General features: G+C 46.8%; 1 protein-coding gene across 2 annotated transcripts in view; it reads left to right on the top strand.

Annotated features, from left to right (window-relative positions):
- Positions 1–1424: 1424 nt before the first annotated feature.
- Positions 1425–22658, top strand: part of LOC138468364 (phosphofurin acidic cluster sorting protein 2-like) — a 1643699-nt gene continuing 1622465 nt past the window's right edge. The window contains exon 1 of one of the 2 annotated variants that reach the window (XM_069608896.1): positions 1425–1844. In XM_069608896.1, coding sequence (XP_069464997.1) covers positions 1699–1844 — 146 coding nt within the window. In that variant the 5' untranslated portion in view covers positions 1425–1698. The remainder of the gene's footprint in view (positions 1845–22658) is intronic. The other variant, XM_069608897.1, reaches the window with a different exon arrangement.

The raw sequence follows: 22658 nt of genomic DNA, 5'->3' as shown, positions 1-22658 counted from the left end.
TGATGAAGCTATTGGTTTTGTATGTTTATATTTTGTAAATTAACTGTATATTGTAAAGCCTTGAAAACGACCGGCGGTCGAAACACGTGTCGGCTAAGTGAAGTTAAAGAAGAAAAAACAATAAAAACCTTATGTCAGCATTAAGAATGCAAATCTGTTCGGAGGACTGATTTAAGGAGAAGTTGATAGCCCAGAAATGAGACTCATTATATCCTTCCAGAAACATATAGCCAAGAAGGCCCAAACAACCCAGCCCCCATTCTCCACAATTCGCAAAAGCAAACCCTTCATCCCGCTGCATACTTTTGGGACCGTTGTGCAGGCCCTTGCAGTCTTGCATTTTGAGTGGGGAAATGCCCCCCTGACGTGGCTTCTAGCTGCTCACTTGGCTCCCCTAAAACCAGTGCACCAGGCTGCAGCATGTCTTATTACGGGTGCCCGGAAATTTGACCGAATCACCCACCGTCCTACATGAGCTACAGTGGCTTCCTCTCCAGGCCTGGCTACTGTTCAAGACTGCATGTATTATTTACAAAGCAGTCACAAGCAGCACAACGGCGTAACTGGCGGCTAAACTCCACATATCTGGTGGCACACGCTCCTCAACTCGATCAACCGACTTTAATCACAACTCGTTCACACGGAAAGGACCAACAATCCTTTTCTTGTCACCACTCATCCTCTGGTACTCGATTGCAGTGTGGGTTCGGAATGGCCCCATCCCCTGGTACTCGATTGCAGTGTGGGTTCTGAATGGCTCCATAATTGTTCAATTTCGCCTGTCAACATCGCTTTTTCAAAAACACCTGACCATGGACTTATTCGAATGGACACACATACTGAAGCACAGACCCCAACTGACAGTAATTTGCTACTATTAAAAGATGCTAGTCCAAACGCTGGCTACCCACACTCTGTACAGCACTCTGCTGCTCTCGAGTTAGGTCCACGCTTTAAACACCAAAATAAAGTAAATACAATGTTTCTGAATGAGAAGGTGATGACAGAGGTCACCATAATGTGTAGTAATAGAACATGCAGAGAGATGTTCAAAAATGTTTTGAGGCTCTGAAACACCCCCTATGGTGTGTTAGTTAAGCACACAGCATAAAGGGGTTATTCAACTTATGTATGATCCATGATTGCATGTGCCCCTTTGAGTAGCAGTTCTATGCTTGACATGGGTGAGAGCCTGGCCTTGGGTGGGACTACCCAACATGGCGTTTGACAGGGGTCTGCCCGGTCCTATTTCTATGATTCACTAGACCCGCCTCTGGGTGAAGTCTGCACGTGCCACTCTGCGCGCGTGCTTCGCATTTGACAGCTCTGTGGCCTCAGGCTGTGAATCTGACAGAATCCATCTCCCCTTATGGGCGTGGCTGGCCAGCGCACCGCGCCCCCGGACAATTGGCAGACTCCAGCAATGGGTGGGGCTAAGTGTGGGAGGCGGTCCAATCACTGGCAGATAACGGGTCTCAAGGGATGAGCCCTCCCCCACCCCTCATTTACCTCTGATCCGCAGTGGCTTAACTCCCCATAGGATGAGCACGGCCGGGACGCGGGCCCCGTGATTGGCTGGCCACGGTGTATGTGGGCGGGGCTAGAGCAGTACACCGCGAGCTGCTGCTACTGCCGCTGTCAGCGCGAGACGCAAGCCCTGTCAGGTGGACGCCGGCGCCCTCTTCAGACGCTTTCACGATGGTGCCGGCGGGCATGGCGGCAGCGGCGGCGGGATCAGGGGAGCCCAGCCCGGGCTGCACCAGCGCCCCCGCGCCTGTGCCCCTGCCCATGAACCTCTTCGCCACCTGGGAAATAGACCGCTCCTCGCCCAGCTGCGTGCCCAGGTACCGTGGGTGGGGCTAACGTGAGTGGGCGGGGCTTTTGTGTCTGGTGGGCGGGGCCAGGGCACCTCGCTCAATGGGCTTTGCTGTCTGTGGGCGTGGCTTCGTGGAAGGGGCGTGCCCGCCATAGAAATGTTCTGTGGGCGGGGCTTATTCGCACTTGCTCTTCTGGGTATAGGTTTGTGGCTATGTTTTTTATTTGTACATTGTGTTTTGGGTTACAAAGTGAAACCTTTCACAAAACTATGTAACAAAATCGCTAATATATTACCAAAGTTGATCAGAGAAAAAAGTTTGTGGCTATGATTAACTTTTTTTGTCTGCTGTTTTATTGTTGGTTTAATGTTCTTTGTCTTATTTGTTTGAATTCTATTTGATGTACTGCGGTATTTAAGGATGCATTGGATTTTTTTCTTTTGTAAAGGTTTTATGTAAACCAAATAAAATAATGAACTGGGGTTGAGCCGCGATTAATGGGGAGTGCTTTGCTTTTGTAGGGACTGGGCAGGGTGAGAAAGAAGAGATCTGGTTCTCTGTGTTTGTAGGAGTGGCTGTTATAGACTGCTCGGTGTAGGGTGGCAACATGGACTAGCAGGTGCAGACATGGAGGCAATATGGACTGTTGCATGATAGCATGGTACGGGCTGCTCAGGTGTGTCTAAGGGGGTTCAGTAGCATTGCCAGTGAATGTGAGGTGGTGTGCTCGTGGTGTATGAAATGGTGCTACTGACTGGTCAGGGTATGAGGGAGAGTGATATAGACTGGTCATTAATTAGGGCAATATTGACTGGTTCTTGTGTGCTAGAGGCTTACATGGAACAGTCAGTGTGTATAAGGGGGTTCTATAGAATGGTCAGTGAATATGAGGGTTCTATGGACTGGTTGGTTTATGAAAGTTGGTGATACACTGCTTTTACCTCCTCAAACACACCACCCAAACACTATGCAAGCCCACTGGGCTAGCCAACCTATTCCCGAACACACACCCAACACAAGCAGCACACACTTGGAACAAACAAACCCAGACACTGGACCTTACCCGTACAGACACAGCAAGCCAGTTTAACACCTGCCAATCTACACATAAAACACACAGACACAGCCACACAGAAAACAGCCCTGGCATTGGACCTTACCCGTACAGATACAACAACCCAGTGCACACAACCTACCATCTGCAAGCCAACACACACAGATGCCAGTTTCTCCTGGTTCTGGACCTATCCTCGAATTCATCACCCACTAACCAACCCCGTCCTCTTTCTTGCAGAGCCACGTGAGCACCGGGAGACTGCTCTTGGGGGGGGGGGGGGGGCGGTATCGGTGCACGGTATAAACCAACATAACATAACATACACTGGTAGTGTATGAGGGCTATAGGGACTATTTGTATGAGAGAGGCTGATACCCTCTGGTTAGAATGTGTATAAGGGGAGTGTTAGCAGAGTGTTTGGTGCCTGTGCCTGGAAGCTACCCTGCTGGACCTGAGTATCTTTTCTCTTTCCACTGCCTGGAGGTGGTGCCTGGAGGTGGTGCCTGAACATAAGCTCACTCTAGACGCGGAGCGTCCGCGGAGTGTTAGCAGAGTGTTCGCAGAGAGGGCGCAGAAGGCGACATGGACATAAGACAAACAGCGTTAAACCACCCAAAGAAACAAGCACCTCATACACGGAGCCGCTCAAAAATGACCGACGCCTTGTATGAAGTAGATGAGGCGCCTTACCCTGTGCCTTCTGATGAAACGCAGATGGACAAAAACAACACTCGGAATGAACTTGTCAACGGCTTCGGCATGCCAATATGCAATGGACCCCAATGCGCCAGTGTTGAACACAACAGAGAGCCAGTGGATATTATCTCCGCCCCCGCAGCTGGCCTGTCAGAAACAGGTGCCCTGCGGCTGGCGGTTTTTCCAAATATGGAAACTGCGGTCAATGGACCAAAAGGTACGTGTCAAACAATCTGTTCCCCAGTCTCGAAAAACTTTAAGGCCTCCTCCCTAACGGGGTGCCTCCCCTCCCCTGCGGCTGTCGTGCGGCTCGTTGAGTCTGGAGTGGCTTCGCTGGCCCACTGCTCCGGCCGCTCGCTGCGGGGGGCGGGTGGAGGTGTCTCTGGGAGTGTGGCCGGTGTGCCGGGGGGTTTTCTGGAGCCGGTGAGCGGGCCTCCCCTGCCGGGGGTTTGTGGGGAGTACGTCCCCAAGACCCTTGGTTCTAGGGTAGCTGTGTGCGCTCAGACAGGAAGGTCGAATGACCGCCCCCCGATCACCGGAGGTGGCGGTGTGGTGGGGAGAGAGGGTGTGGGTGTGGCTAGAAGGGCTGTGTGTTTGGACGATACACCTACTGACCCGCGGTCCGGAGGTACGGCCCCAACAGTGTCGCAAACGGAAGAGGATGGGATTCAAAACTCCGTAGGAGTCGAAGAGACAGAGAGCGTGGGAAAATTTGTTTTCTGCGCTCCCCGTGAAGAAGCCTTTTTTACGCTTCCACAAACACAGCTAAATAAAGGAACTGAAGAGCTATGTGAAAGCCCAACCTCTCCTGCATATGTGGATGCCATGGGAGACCTCTGGAACGACAATGAACTTTCCCCGAACCCCCGTTTTCCCACTAAAAAGCAAAGTCTGGCTCTCTCTCAAAAAGTCCACGCCCCCCTGACCTTTGAAGAGCCCCCGATTCTAAAAGGACAAAATCAAAACTGCAGTTTAAAGCAACCAGCAAAATCAACCATGTGCAAAAGCACTAAATCAACAAGCCCACCAGCCGCAAAAAAGGACTTACTCAGAGCAAATAAAAGCCATACTCAAAATTTTACCCAAAAGAGTAAAGCAAGAGCAAATTCTCTCACGGACATAAAATCAATTAGATGGCACTTTAATAAAAAAGACCTCGGAACAGCAACAAAAGTAGCCTCCGGTATCAACGGAGAACAATGTTCAATGACAACTGCACTAGAAGTTACTGATCAAGAATTACTCCAAGCGTCTGGAACCGGAGAACCAGTTGCAAGCGTAACGAACCAGACATTAGCAAAAGATGGAGACCGGAGGAGTCTTCCTTCAGAGAATCACAGTCCATGCAATCCTGCTTGCATAGAGCTACCGCAAACTGTAGCTAGTCCAGTCCCCAGCCAAGACTGTTCCTCGAAGCCACAAGACGCTCAAAATGGACAAACATCAAACATTTCAATTACAGAAGCTGAGGCCCTGGCGGTGCTTACCAGCCCAACAAAAACCTCAACCCCTCACCCAAATAGATCGAAACGAGGCTTGGGAGAAGAAGTAATAACTCCAGCTAACTTCAAAACAGCCCCAGAAATAAAATCTAAATCTGTATTGACGCAGCCAAGTCAAATGAAAGAGTTCTACAATGAATTGCTGTTCTCAGCTACAGCAAATAGCAGTTTGCAGAAACAAGCAAGACAAATGAAAAGAAAGGACAGTGACATCGAGCCAACCACAATTGAAAGTACAGATGACGAACACGAGATTCCGCCTGCTAAAGCGTCTTCAAAGCGCAGCCAGGCAGAGATTGCCTACGACAAAATTGCACCAGCAATATTAAAAGCCAATGCAGAAGCCTGCGCTAACATGCAAGCTGCAGTGGGATCTATGATGACAATAACCATGGCACCGTTCCTCAAATTATATGAAGTACTTTATGAAAACTACAAGGATCAATCAACTCTTTTGGCTCTAATTCAATCCAAATTAATATACATAGAATCGTATATTACGACTATTAAAGAAAAGAGAGCAAGAGAGGAAGAAACAGAACATGTCATTTTCAAAACTCTCATCGATCTGATGAAAGATGCCAGAGAAGACAAGAAGGCGTTTCTCCACTGTTTCAGTGATACAATAACAATGATGAAACCGGATATACTCAGGTATCAAGGCCAAACTATGGAAAAATATACGTCCACAGAAAACGCATGGAGTTGCACGAACGAAAGTGATAATATGTCAGATAAAACAGCGGTTATTGACAGTCATCCAGAACTAGTGAGGCCGGAGTCATCAATGGGACAACAAAACACCAGCTGTAAAGAAAGACCCGTGAATGCCCCAGCAACTGGTCCTGCTGCACAATCGGACACACAGGATTTGATAATAAATCCATTGACAGGCCATGTTGACAACTGTCCTAAGGTAGATAAAAATAAAGCCCTATTTCCTTTATTTTCCACAGAAAATTCACTAGCAACAAAGGAAAAGGAAACGGGTGGCCAACCCAAACAAACTGCTGTGAAATTCTCCAAAAAAAAGGAAATTGCTTTGGGGAAAACAGCTAAGAAGTTAAAAAATCTTCCACTGCCAAAACACACCTCGGCAGAAGGAACCCGTTACTTCATTCGTAATTTGAAACCGATTGGAACCTTGCCGCATAATGCCGAAAGAAGTTTTCAAATAAACGGCTCCCAAAAATGCCAAAACTATAAAAATCGAGAATTCGTTCCAAAACCAATAACTGTAGATACAGAGGAAGACGAATCAAACACCAGCGAAGACATAGATGCCCTCCTGCAACTCTCGGTCCACGAGAGCGACAGATCTGTAGACTCGGCCAGTCAAGAAGACCTAGTGAACGCCGACCAACAGGACGACGAGAACGTGGTACTAAACCACAGCGAGACCCAATCACCAACATTCAAAACTTTACAGGAAAAAAGAGATTTGCTGGAACGCAAAAGCATAAACGAAATGAGACAAAAACAATTATTGGATGCTATGTTGGACCATTCAAATCAAGAGAATCAGAAAAAGAAAGATCTGCCTCGACGAGAAACCATAAGGAATGAAACAAAAAAACAATCTGATCGACTCGTGCGGAACGCGTCCATGGAAAAGCGAGCTAAAAAGGAGGAGAAAGGCCATATAATCATAGTAGAACGAGTGTTGAAAGCTAGAGATGGTCTGATCTTAAATAGATCAAATCTTATGAGACTTTTGCATAACGTACCACAACTACGAGTCATTGAGCCTAAAGACATCAAGATAGTGGCTTTTCCTAAAGAAGACGAAACCGATCGAATTTGCCTCCATCTGTTTTCAAAAGCAATCATGAATCTTATTTGGTTAGCTGCCGATGCACTCAGATCCCTTGGCTTTGACATCAAATCGGTTGAATCTAAAAACCAAGACCAAGGATTAAATCAGTTGCATAATTTGCCACGGTCCCCGAGCCACTCTCCATCAAGGGCCGCCTTGACAACAGATGATTTGAATGCAAAACCAATAAGGTTCTCTCCAACAATTTTGCGAGGACCCACCGCTCTCAGAATGAGAATAAAGGGAAACGTAGGATGCAAGGCGTTGTGCCCTTTAGCTGGTAGCGAAGCAGCTCTTGTGACAAAAATCGACACAACTAAACCTTGGAACTGGCTCGCTGGAACATTATCCACAAAAAACAACCTGTAGATCGACTGCGGAGACGCCTCAAATAACCTGCGAATAGTGTCATGGAATACTCGTGGGCATCGACATCTGCTAGATCATCTGAATAAGGAATTACAATCGTCAGACATTATCTGTATCCAAGAATGCTGGCTTCTAGAACCCCCAGTCATGGGGGGGTCCACATGTTTGCTTAACAAAGGATATAAAGGTCGGAAAGGGAGACCTTCCGCAGGACTGTTGACAGTGATAAAAAACGAATACAAAGGAAATATACTACGGGTTATGACTCCCTCACCACTTATACAAATAACCATAATTCAAGAGTATAATGGAGGTTTTCATCAATCCAAGAAGCACTATCAAATTATTATTAATCTTTACTGGAATCCTAAAGCCAAGGACGGTGAGAAGTTCCTAGGAACTGTGCTTCAACACATTGACGAACTGAGAGCCGAATTTGAGAAACCCACACTAATCATTTGTGGTGATCTCAATATAGACTGTATAAAGAAGTCTCATGTTGAACAAAGAGGAGTCTCACAACAGAGAGCAACGCGTATGAAAAGATGGTTAGCGGAGATGAATAGTCGAGACCTCCTGCAGGTAAATGGAAATGTGAACGGCGACCGACAAGGAGCAATCACATGGGCTTCAAATAATCAAAACGCAACCCTTGACTATTTCTTTGTGGATAGAGAAACGTTCAAAACAATCTCTTCGCTGAATATAATTCCAACAAGCAAAAGCGACCACAAAATACTTCTCCTTACGTGTGTATCTACAATCAAACCACAGGAAAGTGCATCGGCCTACCAAAAAAACTGGCCTTACAAGGTCGAAACGAACAATGGCCTTAACAGATTACGAATAGCACCAAATATGACATCGAAGCTCAAAAAAACCATAGAACGCTGGAAACTAACAACCAACACGGGAGTTGAATACGAAACATGTCTTTCCACTTTCAGAGTAAAATCGGGCCACAAGATACAGCGAAAAATTCCTCGACTGCATAAATATAACTCTGAACTGGCCGAAAGAAAATCAAAGCTAGCAAAAAAGATAAGAGCTCTAAACAAACTGAACACCGAGAGGGCATGTGAAGAAAGGGCAACGTTAAAAAAAGCCTACCGGAATTGGGCCAAATCTCACAGGGCCTTATTGTTTCAAAGAGACTCTGAAGAGATGCTGTCAGCTACCGCCAATAAAAACGCTAAATTCATGTGGGCCCTAATGAATCAAACAAGTGCACCACAAGGAATAGAACAGATAAACCCGATTCACGAAGGAAAATGGATCCAATATTTCCAAAAAGCGTATAGCCAAGAGATGCTAGAAGAGACGCAAATAATTACGGACCAGACTCCGTGGATCATTCCATTCGAGAAATCGGAAATCATTGTACTAATCAACAAGGCAAGCAGTTCGCGGGCACCTGGGCCCGATGGTCTAACAAACGCCATATTAAAACAATCACCTGAAGTGTGGGCCGACATGTGCTACGTACTGTTTGAACGAATCATCAAAACTAAACAAATACCGGAATCTTGGACTAAAGCGATTATTATTCCCATTCACAAAAAGGGAGATAGATGCAAGCCTGAGAACTATCGTCCAATATCTTTGTTGGACGTAATAGGCAAAATATTCGCAGGTATCCTCTTAAAGAGATTAAAGGAATGGATCATAGACTCAAGAAACTACGACCATCGGCAGACAGGGTTCGTTGAAAAAGTTGACTGCGGGCTAAATCTGCTCATACTTAACCTATTAAAGGCTAAAATCATCTGCGAAAAACAGAAACTTTACCTGGCGTGCATAGACATGGCTGCCGCCTTTGATAAAGTGGATAGACAAATCCTGTGGAAAAAGCTAAAGCAAAGGGGATGTCCTGAAGATCTCGTGGCTGCTATTAAAGCCATGCATACTGACACATGTATCCAAGTAAGGTTAAACCAAAAAGGTAACCTAACCAAACCGATCCCGACAACAAGAGGCCTAAAGCAAGGGTGCCCTATGGCAGCGATCCTTTACAACTTTTACATTCTGGAGATAAAGGACAGGCTTGTCATACCGAGAGGCTGTTCGCCTAAAATAGGCACCTCAGCAGTGGGCCATCTGTTGTACGCAGATGATTTGATCATCATAGATAAGACCCCAATCGGTTTGCAGAAAAAACTGGAAGCCCTAGAAACATACGTCAAAGAAAATAACCAAGAAATAAATCCTGAAAAATCTGAAATCCTAATAATGAAAACATCAAGAGCCAGAGAGAAAAAGTCTTTCAAATGGTATGTTGGGAATAAAGTTATTCCAATAACAACGAGCGCAAAATATCTGGGAGCAATAATAAGTGCAGACTGGAATGACCGACCGTGGATAGAGCATATAATGCGTAAAATGAGTCAACTAACGGCACAAGCGCTTATATTGAAACAAAAATTCGGAAAGTTTTCGATCCAACCAACAGTTGACTTTTATAACACAAAAGTTATTCCGTCTGTTGCCTATGCCGGAGACACAGCACTCAGAATACCATCAGAATTTTGGGGTAAGGTAGAAGCTACATTTTGGAGAAGACTAATGAGACTACCTCAATGTGTCCCAATGATTATAATACGACATGAACTGGGCTTGTACTCCTTGCAGGCCTCAATTATATGGAAAGCCCTATTAACATTCAGAAAGACACTGATCAAAGACTGTCCACCTCAATATGAAATCTTAAAGGACGAAAACATAAAAGCGCAATTCTGGCCACTGGCTAGTTGGAAAGAAAAATGTAAAGATCTCTTACAGAACTTAAATATGTCTGAGGACACACTATGCAATAACCCTAAAAGGGTGAAGATTGCGTTACTGTGTGCTGACTGGGATAAAACAGAAACTGCTCGCGCCAATTCCAAATCTCACACTCTTTCAAACAATCTCAGATCAGTACCAAAAACTCTATCTACCTATCTGAAAAAGAGTGGGAATCCTATTCATCGGGATCTAATCTTACGATTTAGATTAAATATCCTAAGAACAAAAACAAATTTGAAGAAATACGGCACAGTAAGTGATAACATGTGCCGGCTCTGTGAGAAGGAAGTGGAATCTCTAAAACACTTAATAATGTTTTGTCCTGAACTAAGATTAGCAAGAGATTCATTCCTACACCCAGCATTAACTCCGACGTGCGGGGTGGATGCTGATTTATGGTGGGAAACCTTGTACGTTAACCCTAATCAGAAGACCACGAGAGCTCTTGGAATTTTTCTCCAAACGATGATGGTCAAATTGGAAAACAAACCGGAATTACACAGTGAAATAGAAAAGGATCTCATGACGAAGGAAAAAGCATAACCTTTGATATATGTCTACACTTAGGCCAAACCAAAGAGGACTTGAATAAACAATTAAAAAGTGACAAGTATGGGAGGAATTGCGATAGAAATATAAAGAAGACTTCAAGATATGGTTTGGCCTTGTAAGTGAGCGAAATAAGCAAAAGTTTGTATTTATTTACTCTATATGCTTAATAAAAAAAATAAAAAAAAAAATAAGGGGAGTTCTATAGAATGGCCTGTGAATATGAGTGTTCTATAGGCTGGTAGTGCATGAGGGCTATAGGGAGTATTTTGTGTATAAGGGGAGTTCTATAGAATGGCCTGTGAATATGAGTGTTCTATAGGCTGGTAGTCTATGAGGGCTATATGGGGTGTTTGTATGATAGAGGCTGATACCCTCTGGTCAGTGTGTTATAAGGGGAGTTCTATAGAATGGCCTGTGAATATGAGTGTTCTATAGGCTGGTAGTATGAGGGCTATAGTGACTATTTGTATGATAGAGGCTGATACCCTCTGGTCAGTCTGTGTATAGGGGGAGTTCTATGGAATGGCCTGTGAATATGAGTGTTCTATAGGCTGGTAGTGCATGAGGGCTATAGGGACTATTTGTATGATAGAGGTTGATACCCTCTGGTCAGTCTGTGTATAGGGGGAGTTCTATAGAATGGCCTGTGAATATGAGTGTTCTATAGGCTGGTAGTGCATGAGGGCTATAGGGACTATTTGTATGATAGAGGCTGATACCCTCTGGTCAGTCTGTGTATAGGGGGAGTTCTATGGAATGGCCTGTGAATATGAGTGTTCTATAGGCTGGTAGTGCATGAGGGCTATAGGGACTATTTGTATGATAGAGGTTGATACCCTCTGGTCAGTCTGTGTATAGGGGGAGTTCTATAGAATGGCCTGTGAATATGAGTGTTCTATAGGCTGGTAGTGCATGAGGGCTATAGGGACTATTTGTATGATAGAGGCTGATACCCTCTGGTCAGGAGTTCTATGGAATGGCCTGTGAATATGAGTGTTCTATAGGCTGGTAGTGCATGAGGGCTATAGGGACTGTTTGTATGATAGAGGCTGATACCCTTTGGTCAGTATGTGTATAAAGGGAGTTCTATAGAATGGCCTGTGAATATGAGTGTTCTATAGGCTGGTAGTGTATGAGGGCTATAGGGGGGGGGTTGTATGATAGAGGCGTTATAAGGGGAGTTCTATAGAATGGCCTGTGAATATGAGTGTTCTATAGGCTGGTAGTATGAGGGCTATAGTGACTATTTGTATGATAGAGGCTGATACCCTCTGGTCAGTCTGTGTATAGGGGGAGTTCTATGGAATGGCCTGTGAATACGTGTGTTCTATAGGCTGTAGTGCATGAGGGCTATAGGGACTATTTGTATGATAGAGGCTGATACCCTCTGGTCAGTCTGTGTATAGGGGGAGTTCTATGGAATGGCCTGCGAATACCAGTGTTCTATAGGCTGGTAGTGCATGAGGGCTATGGGGACTATTTGTATGATAGAGGCTGATACCCTCTGGTCAGTCTGTGTATAGGGGGAGTTCTATGGAATGGCCTGCGAATACCAGTGTTCTATAGGCTGGTAGTGCATGAGGGCTATAGGGACTATTTGTATGATAGAGGCTGATACCCTCTGGTCAGTCTGTGTATAGGGGGAGTTCTATGGAATGGCCTGCGAATACGAGTGTTCTATAGGCTGTAGTGCATGAGGGCTATAGGGACTATTTGTATGATAGAGGCTGATACCCTCTGGTCAGTCTGTGTATAGGGGGAGTTCTATGGAATGGCCTGCGAATACGAGTGTTCTATAGGCTAGTAGTGTATGAGAGATTGTGTGCTGTCTGGTGAGTGAGAGGCTGCTATTGACAGTGTATTAGATATAGTGATCTAGCATGGTCGTTTATGAGGGCAATGTGGACTGGTTGCTGTATGGTAGAGGCTTACATGGACTGGTCAGTATGGGTGTAAGAGATTTCTGTAGCCTGGTCAGTGTTTGTAGAAAAGGATGCTAATCTGGGCCGGCCACGGGAATTGTGAGGCAAAGTGCAGCAAATGAAGTGCAGGACCCTTTAATTTGCATATGATGACATCACACAAAGTGACATCACACCAGCCTGACCTCGGAATGAGGGAATTGGTCCCCGTGGCCAGCAGTTTACATACATATCAGCAGTAGGTGCATGAGCCCAATGGCTGCCATTGCTGCGTGCGTGTTGATATGTGGCACACTGAGTATAAGGGTACTTTCTTGTGTGCATTTCTATTTCCCCATCTCTCTCTCTCTTTCCCCAATCCCCCATAAAAACAGCAAGTGTGTGTATGTCCTAAACAAGATTGAATAACTTAGCATAACAGGGCATAGCAAAGAGTTTCACGCATTCTCCTGTGGGGCAGTCCCCTGGAGGGCCCATGCCACTTTGATGACTGCCAGCAAAATGGGAAGAAAGTTAATGATGGCTCTGCTGAGGCCAGGCCTCTAAACGACAAGGGATTGCATTATTTGCCCAGGATCACCCACTCTGGCTAAACAGTGAAGCAGGATTTTAACACTTTACAGTTCAGGCACTTTAACATATGCCTTCTAAACTCCACGTGTTCTAAATATTCACATTTTGGATTTCGAGACCTAGAAAATAATACTGTCTCATGGAGCAGCGCCCTCAGGTTTCCCATGGCCGTGGGCGAGAAAGCCACCCAGTCCCGTTTATGCTCTGAATTCGCTGACTTGTTGTTTTTTGCCTAAATGTCAAATGGGTAAGAAAACCTGCAAGTTCTAGAATCCCGGAAGGGGGTGATGGGGCGGCAGGACTGGGTGACCTCACTCGTGGCCGCGGGAAACTTGACAAATGTGTATTTTGCAAGTAAACTGTCACATCTCAAATAAAGCCAACCTTATAATATGTAAATCTTAGATAATACCTATTCAGTCAAAAGAATATTGTTTTAGCTTCATAATCCACATGCTGACCGGAAAACTAGATTTCCCAGAATACAAAATAATACAAGCCTGGAAAAGCGTTACACCCTTACTTGATTTAATCACTTTTAGAATGAGAGAAAACAGTTTAGAAGTCACTGGATCAGTATTACGCTCTGCCACACACTTCCAGAGTGCTGTTGTGTAGGGTGTTAAGAGCATTTGCCAACTAATGCAAAGCAGTGCCTTTTTCTGTACTGTATGCCAGTCACAGGCATCATGGCTGAAGTTTGCATGTGTGTGGGCAGTGGGCACTTATGGGACTGCTCTTGTCTAGGCAACAATCTGCGAGGGGTCTTTCGGGTGGAAAGGTCCCACCCATCATTGCCAAACGCCTAAACCTATGCAAAGAGCAGAGCACTCTGAACGGGACTAAGAACAAAGGAGTCATTGCGCTACTGGCAGCAGCCCTTTAACGACCTGCAGTAATTGCAGGTCGCTAAAGGGCTGCCAGCACCCCTTTCCAAGACGCTCTATGGACGGATACAATTGGGCGCGGGCACAGTCAGCCAGTGTCACTGCACCATCTCCCTTGCCACGGCACGGCCTGGCTGGCATCTGCAATCCGAGCCCGACTACCGGCAGCTACTGGGCTCTGCGATGGGAGATGCCAGCGCTGGAGAGTCTCAGAGGAGGGCCCTCTTTCCTCAGGGGAGAAAGAGGGTCAGCCTGTGTGGGGGGGGGGGGGGATGGGGGGGCAGCGGAGGAGCATGAGTGCGAGGCCAAGTGCCGGCCCTGGTGAATGTGAGGAGGAGTCGGTGAGTGTGCAGGGGGCGACACTCTCTCACACACCTACCCAGCCATCTAGGAGAGGGATATATATATCTATATATATATATATATAATGTATAGAGCAAGGCGTAAGAGACGTCGACTGGACTGCTCGGGCGCTAGAGGGAGGTGTGTACTGGTCGGAGTGTGAGTGAGGTGGTTCTTTTTTTATTTATCAATAGTGTGACATCGTTCAAAAAGGAACTTTTCACAACATGTACAATATTAACAAGAAACGCATTACACGATGACTTAACATGTCATCATAAGCACTGAGAAACGGTACATATACTGTCCATGTATGAACTGTACAGTTAAACCCCAACCCATTGCTGTCAGAATGTACATCCATCTTGTATGTCGGATTTGGAGTATATACTGCAATGCTGTCCACACAATATCAAAATCATGGGCATATACATTGCAAATGAGACCCATCGGGGTGCCTGTCATTCTACATCAAAGGGGTTGGGGGTCAGGGGGAAGAATGTTTTACAACCAATGTGTAAAAGAAACATTTGTGGAAAACTAATAAAACATTTTTTAAAAAAATACAAACATAAATACATTTATAAAAAAACAAAAGGAGAAAGGGAAGGTTTTTTAATAGCCATCGCTCTGGGCTGCCATTAATATTTGTACACTACTGAGCGACATTCTATGATTTCATTTCCATCAGCGGCCACATCCTATATAGCACAATGCGTATAGACCTGGTATTGCCATTCAAACGACAGCACCACAATGATCTCGTGGCAATTGTGTCCCGATGGTGAATGAGAGAGGTTATTGCAGCAGTTGTACCCACTGTCGCAGGTCGCTTTGGTGCCAGGGTCGGCGGGCACGTCAGTGGTCCGAGAGACTGCTTAAAATACGGTGTCACTGCGGTGTTATTTATCCGGATCGTGTCTGTGGCGTTATTTTATCCGGACCGGATCTGTGGTGTTATTTATCCGGACTGTGTCTGTGGTGTTATTTTATGCGGACCCGGTCTGTGGTGTTCTTTATCCGGATCGGGTCTGTAGTGTGATTTATCCGGATTGTGTCTGTGGTGTTATTTTATCTCACCCGGTCTGTGGTGTTTTTTTTTATCCCGATCGTGTCAGTGGTGTTTTTTTATCCAGATCGTGTCTGTGGTGTTATTTATCCGGATCGGGTCTGCGCACAGGGTGGCATTTTCCTGGCACGTGTATGTGGATAAACCCAGTCTGTTAAACCCCTGCCCTTCTCGTTATCCATTCCTGCGGTGGTGCAGACATCCTCTCCATAGGATAATGCAGGAGGCTTTACACAACCTGTTGCTTAAATGAAACAGTAAGTCATATGCCGCCAGGTACCCAGGGTGCCGTATAGCTACAATGAGAGTACTGTCGTCCTTCAGTCGAGTGCAGATGTGCTTGAGTACGTGGAACCGGCAGTGTGAGGGGTATGAATGATGTGGACAGTTTAGACTGGCAGAGTGAGGGATGTCGGGTAATGGACTGGCAGTGTGAGGGATGCACGCACGGGCGGTGGGGCACGTGCTCAGTGTGAGCGTGTATTGTGCATGGACAGGCAGTGTGAGGGGTTTCAGGTGCACGCACAGGCGGTGCCTGGGTGATGGGGCACGTGTTCAGTGTGAGCGTGGACAGGCTCAGTGTTCAGTGTGAGCGTGTATTGTGCATGGACAGGCAGTGTGAGGGGTTTCACGTGCACGCACAGGCGGTGCCTGGGCGATGGGGCACGTGCTTAGTGTTCAGTGTGAGCGTGGACAGGCTCGGTGTTCAGTGTGAGCGTGTATTGTGCATGGACAGGCAGTGTGAGGGGTTTCAGGTGCACACACATTCGCTGCCTGGGCGATGGGGCACGTGCTTAGTGTTCAGTGTGAGCGTGGACAGGCTCAGCGTTCAGTGTGAGCGTGTATTGTGCATGGACAGGCAGTGTGAGGGGTTTCAGGTGCACACACATTCGTTGCCTGGGCGATGGGGCACGTGCCCAGTGCGAACGTGTATTGTGCATGGACAGGCAGTGTGAGGGGTTTCAGGTGCACGCACAGGCGGTGCCTGGGTGATGGGGCACGTGTTCAGTGTGAGCGTGGACAGGCTCAGTGTTCAGTATGAGCGTGTATTGTGCATGGAGAGGCAGTGTGAGGGGTTTCAGGTGCACGCACAGGCGGTGCCTGGGCGATGGGGCACGTGCTTAGTGTTCAGTGTGAGCGTGGACAGGCTCAGTGTGAGCGTGTATTGTGCATGGACAGGCAGTGTGAGGGGTTTCAGGTGCACACACATTCGCTGCCTGGGCGATGGGGCACGTGCTTAGTGTTCAGTGTGAGCGTGGACAGGCTCAGTGTTCAGTGTGAGCGTGTATTGTGCATGGACAGGCAGTGTGAGGGGTTTCAGGTGCACACACATTCGTTGCCTGGGCGATGGGGCACGTGCCCAGTGCGAACGTGTATTGTGCATGGACAGGCAGTGTGAGGGGTTTCAGGTGCACACACATTCGCTGCCTGGGCGATGGGGCATGTGCCCAGTGCGAACGTGTATTGTGCATGGACAGGCAGTGTGAGGGGTTTCAGGTGCACACACATTCGCTGCCTGGGCGATGGGGCACGTGCCCAGTGCGAACGTGTATTGTGCATGGACAGGCAGTTTGAGGGGTTTCAGGTGCACACACATTCGCTGCCTGGGCGATGGGGCACGTGCTTAGTGTTCAGTGTGAGCGTGGACAGGCTCAGTGTTCAGTGTGAACGTGTATTGTGCATGGACAGGCAGTGCGAGGGGTTTCAGGTGCACGCACAGGCGCTGCTTGGGCGATGGGGCACGTGCTCAGTGTGAGCGTGTATTGTGCATGGACAGACCGAATGGGACGCTTGGGGCATATGGACGGGCAGTGTGAGGGATTTAGGGCACATGGGCAGACAATGTGAAGGTACTGGGTCTTACTGATAGACTGTCCGTGGGTTGGGGGAACATGGACAGATAGTGTGAGGCGTTTGGGGCACATGGGCAAACAGTGTGAGGGGATTTGGGGCAAATGGGCAGGCAGTGTGCTCGGTTTGGATCACATGGATTGGCAGTGCGCAGGGGTTTCAGGCATATGGGCCGGCAGTGTGAAGAGGTTTGGGGCACATGGGCAGGAATGTGCAGGGGTTCGATCACATCGGCCAGCAGTTTGAAGGGATTTTGGGCACATGGGCAGGCAGTATGCAGGGATTTTTGGCACATGGGTAGGCAGTGTGCAGGGATTTTGGGCACATGGGCAGGCAGTGTGCAGGGTTTTTGGGCACATGGGCAGGCAGTGTGCAGGGATTTGTGGCACATGGGCCGGCAGTGTGCAGGTATTTTGGGCACATGGGCCCGCAGTGTGTAGGGGTTCGAACACGTAGGCAAACAGTGTGAGGATTTGGGTCATATGGGCAGCAGTATGCAGGGTTTCGGGCACATGGGCAGGCAGTGTGTAGGGAATATGGGCAAATTAAGAGATTAAATTGGCTGTTTGGCAGCTAAATTAGCTTTGGCAACCTACAAATAATTCATTTTGTTTGCAAAATCTTTTGCGATGCAAAAACAAATAGATTTAGCCGAGAACAGACCGGAAGCACTGTTTCATGCTATGAAAACTTCTCTACTCCAGAGAAGGCAAAGTGCCATCTTCCAGCATCAGTTACTGTGGCTGTACCGGAACGTGAGCTGCAGGAGCAGCGCACCTACAGCCACCTGCCACTTTACCAACCCGGGGTAAGCACACCTGGCTTCACCCCATCTTTGGTTGCTCTGCTCTACATCTTGCCGATTTAACCCGTGAATATTAGGAGCCGTACAGTACACGTGCTGCGTTGCCTTTATTTTGGCATTCTATGCTCGTTGAGTCCTGAAAGCTTCCCTGTTGCCATGGAAACCTGACTCCAAGCACGTTTAAATTCTCAGTGGTAAGATGGCCACCGCCTGAATTCGAAATAGACCGGCCCCCCGAGAAGCAGCTCGCTTAAGCTGATTGGGTGCCACCCCATTTTAGCCAATTGGGAGCACTGGTAGGCGCAAGCTGGCCCACAACAAAGGCTAAACCTCTCCGCATATTGTCGTACACTTTGTAGCGCTACCCCACTATATGCGCCCTCTGCATCATTGTTCCTTCGACTCTCTACGCCTGCAGTCATCTGATTGCACAGACCTTTCCAAACCTGCCATTGCCACGACCCCGACACCCACTCCGAGTCACCCATGCCAGCCTTATCTTCACTCCCGACTGCTGCCGCGTGGCTTTGTTCGTCGGAACTTCCCAAACTTTGGCAGCACCACCTTTCACTGTCACCTTGGATGCATGTTGAAAAATCGACTAGTGATAGTCTGGACTACCTCCAGTCCAGTGGCTCTTGGCACCTGACGCCCGCCACTATAATTCTAAACCTCGCACATCCGCTGTTAAACCGAAGCGCTCAGGACAGGTTGGGGCTACCACTGCGTAACTTTAACATGCAACTTCAATATTACACCCTGACCATCTTCTGCTTATACCGTATTGCATCCGGCACCCGCCACGGTTCATACTGTGTTTCATTATGTATACTAGACCTGCTTGCCTATCTGTGGCGCATGCCCTCGGCACCCGCCCTGCACACTAAAGTCTGTAGCATTGTGGTTAACCGACATACATGAATCCAACCTATGTTGTGCCAACTACGCCCTGGTGCTTACACTGCTGTGTGCCTCAACTTGCATGTTTTAGGCAGACTCGGAATGTAATTGTTATGTGCCTTGCTACCAACATGATTCTATTATACACTAGATCTAGTATACCATGAAAATCTGCAACCTGCATTCATCGTTGCACCTGCCTCACGTTGCATAGCACCTATCCCAGTTGAACTCCGCTTTTGTAATCAGTGCTGCACTAAACCCCCCCATGCTTGATGCACCTCCAGCTGCACCTCAAAAGCCCAGTGTTGTATAACTTGTATAAACCCCAGCATAGCCTGAACAGATCATGACCAATTGATCTCAGCCAAAGGCGCACCCAGTAACTCTATTGTCTAGATACACTAGAACTCCAACACCCTGGGAATTATGGCACACAAACTGGCCAATATCTTAGCCTCCTTAGTTAAACACTACATTCAGGCAAGTCATATAGTAACGCTAACCGCTCGTGCCACAGTCGCCCCTGCACACTGACACTCAGAAACAGCAAATTTGCAACTAGAACTAAGATTAAGAGAGATATCACTTCCACTAATGCCCCCACCATCATAAGAAGGAACGTACTCTTAACGTTTAGAACTGCCCGCATTTGCACACACCAACAAAATCTCCACCAAACCAATGTTAGCATAACAGACACAACATTCCTGGTGCACTCATCAATGCAGATCCCTACCAGCCCATGCTCTAGATATCACAGACACCATTACAACACATAATATTGACTACTGAGGCATTACAGAATCATGGCTCCACGCAGCAACAGGCCCAGCCCTTGCCCTGCCAGACAACTACTCTATCTGTAGGATGGACAGACCCTCAGCTAAAGGTGGAGGTGTAGCCATCATGAGAGAAACACCCATCACTCATACCACATCAGGAGAACTACTCTCAGTAAAAATGTCACTATCCGTCACTGCCACACTGAATATACACCTTATCTACAGACCTCCAGAGCCGGTTCTCACCTTTTGAGAATGATTTAACACAAATGTTATCGTCCAATGCCAAACCCAAATCCCACTATCATACTGGGTGACTTCAACCTAGGCCTTAATGATCCACTAGACAAAAATGCTCTATCCTTGGATAATACTATATCTGCATAAGGCTTCTCGCACAAAATTCATAACCCTACACATGTGAAAGGCCACATCCTTGACTGGCTTACAGATATCAACTGCAACTCAGCTATAACCTCGAAGCTGATAAGTTGCGAGTCTCGAGCGAGTGTGAAGCGGCTGCTTGTCTGTTTGTTGTCACGGAATTGCAGTGCGGTTTGACTTGCTGTCTATGATCGGCGTTCCTACCACGTCTACTCTGTGGCTCCTGTGTCCTTTCCTCTAGTCTGCGCTGCTTCCAACGCCCAACGCCATTGTTTGTGTTTGTGAGCGTCTGAGAGGGCACGCTTGGCTTTAAGCTTGGTACGGCGGCAGGTGTAAAGATATTATCTGGGCCCTGTCACTGAGGACCTCTGCTGCTGTGAACAGGTCAAGGCGGTTAATTAAATCTGGGTTCCAGCAGGCGACCGATATGGCGGGACGCAGTATGCCTGATACAGATGACCGCAATAGCGGTAAGTGAGGAGCACATGGAGACTCTGAATCTCCATTATTGCTGGGTTTTCTACTCGTATGCAACGCATTGTTTATTAATAGGGAACCCTTTATTTTTGGCAGCACTTACTGCAGAGAGCAACAAATTTGTGTGCTTGTAAAGAACAGATTGCAGCAAATATATCAATTTTGACCAGGAGACTGCAGGATTTTCCTTTGACCCCGGCTATTGTACATCAGTGGTATAACTCTGATTATTTAAGATGTCATCTAACAAAAACAAAACACAATGTAAATATAACCTGCGGATACAAAAAGCTAAAACAAAGGAGCCAATACAAAAGGGAGTGTTAACTTCTTTTTTTGCCAACTAATACGCAGCCTACAACTAATTCCACTGTCTTAGAAGAAGTAGAGGAAAATGGCGAATCAGGGACGATGGAGATACCGGAGCAGGATGTGTCAAATCTCCAGGATGATACCTCATTTGGAGATCTAGATAACAACTCTTTGTTAGATCTCTGTTTAAAAATGCAAAAGGCCATGACTCCGGCCCATGTGCAAAGCCCTAGTCCCTTATGTAATGCAGAAGAAATAAACGAAGAAATCTATTCCAACATGCCTCCTCCGACAGCTCGACTCTCGGCATCTCCCAATCTAGCCATTAGTATGACTGGAGCAACTGACACAAATATTACTGTGAACAGTGAAGAGGCACATGTATGCAATACAGAATTGATGGAGTTGCAGACTACTATGGCCTCTATGCAATTCGCCATGAAGATTCTACTTAAAACGTGTGGTCAGATATTAGAAAACACAAAAAATAAAACCAAAATAGGCAATTGCAATATTTGCATCAAAAAAAGGGTAGAAGAGGACCTATCGGCTGCTATTCTAATCCTGGAAGAGCCAGCTGTTAGTGAGGAAAAAAATTTGAACACATTGGATGAATCCGTGGTGTTTTGTTTGTTTTATTCGTATTTATATAGCGCACAACAGCCCGAGGACATCGTGGCACTTGTTACAGTACAAAGCTTAGTTACTTAGTTACATGGTCATTAGCAATATATATACAGGTTGCACTATAGTTACATAGTCATTAGCTGTATATATACAGGCTACAATATAGTTATATTACATTTGTGTTATATTACAATATAGATGGCAGAAGTGGAGGAGGTAGTCCTCCACTTGCTAGTTGAGGAGAGTGGCCTTGAGGTTGTTGCGGAAGACAGAGATGGAAGTTTCAGCTCTAAGGGTGGCAGGGAGTGAGTTCCAGAGTTTCGGTGCAATATAGGAGAAGCCTAGACCTCCCGCTGTGGCTCTCTTTATGCGTGGTATGTGTAGCTGGTTGGTGTACTGAGCTCTGGTGGGGCGAGTGGATGTGGTTCTTGATATTGCTTCAGATAGGTATGCTGGAGCGGTTTTGTTGATGCACCTGTGAGTGATGGTGAGGATTTTCAGAGTAATACGGTCTTTGACCTGGAGCCACCGTGCTTCACGTCTGGGGTGGGATATATGGTCTCTTCTAGGGATGCTCATGGCGGCTCTGAGGGCATTGTTTTGTGTGGTTTGCAGTCTGTGAATGTTTTTGGCGGAGGTGCCAGCTAGAAGGGTGTTGCAATAATCGAGTTTGGCTCCTATAGTTGCTCTAGCTATGGCCAAGCGGTTGGGGGTGGATAAGTAGGGTTTAATGGCATTGATGAGTTTGGTGCTGAACGCTTATGCAGAGGCTATGGCGCTGACTTGTTTGTTCATCGGTTGAAATCTATGTGAACAGCTAGAGTCTTGACAGAGGATGATACGGAGATGATTGAGTTGTCTATGTTGAAGTTGTTGTATTGGGGGCTTAGTTTCGATAATGTGTTTGTCTGGCCCAGGATGAGAATTTCAGTCTTCTCCCCGTTAAGACAGAGGCCATTGATTGCCATCCAAGCTTGGATATTGGCATAGATGTTGTGAAGGGCCGTGGCGTCTTGGTGATAGAGTCCAGATAGGGGTAAAAGTACTTGAGTGTCATCTGCATAGTTTGTATATGCAACACCCATTGAGTCAAGTATGTCAAGAGGGGTTTTGTGAAGAGGTTATAGAGGG

Source organism: Ambystoma mexicanum, chromosome 4q (genome assembly GCF_040938575.1).
Source record: "Ambystoma mexicanum isolate Mex_15411 chromosome 4q, UKY_AmexF1_1, whole genome shotgun sequence".
Lineage (NCBI taxonomy): Eukaryota > Metazoa > Chordata > Amphibia > Caudata > Ambystomatidae > Ambystoma > Ambystoma mexicanum.
Note: the sequence above shows the minus strand (reverse complement) of the source record. Positions and strands in the feature narration are given on the sequence as shown.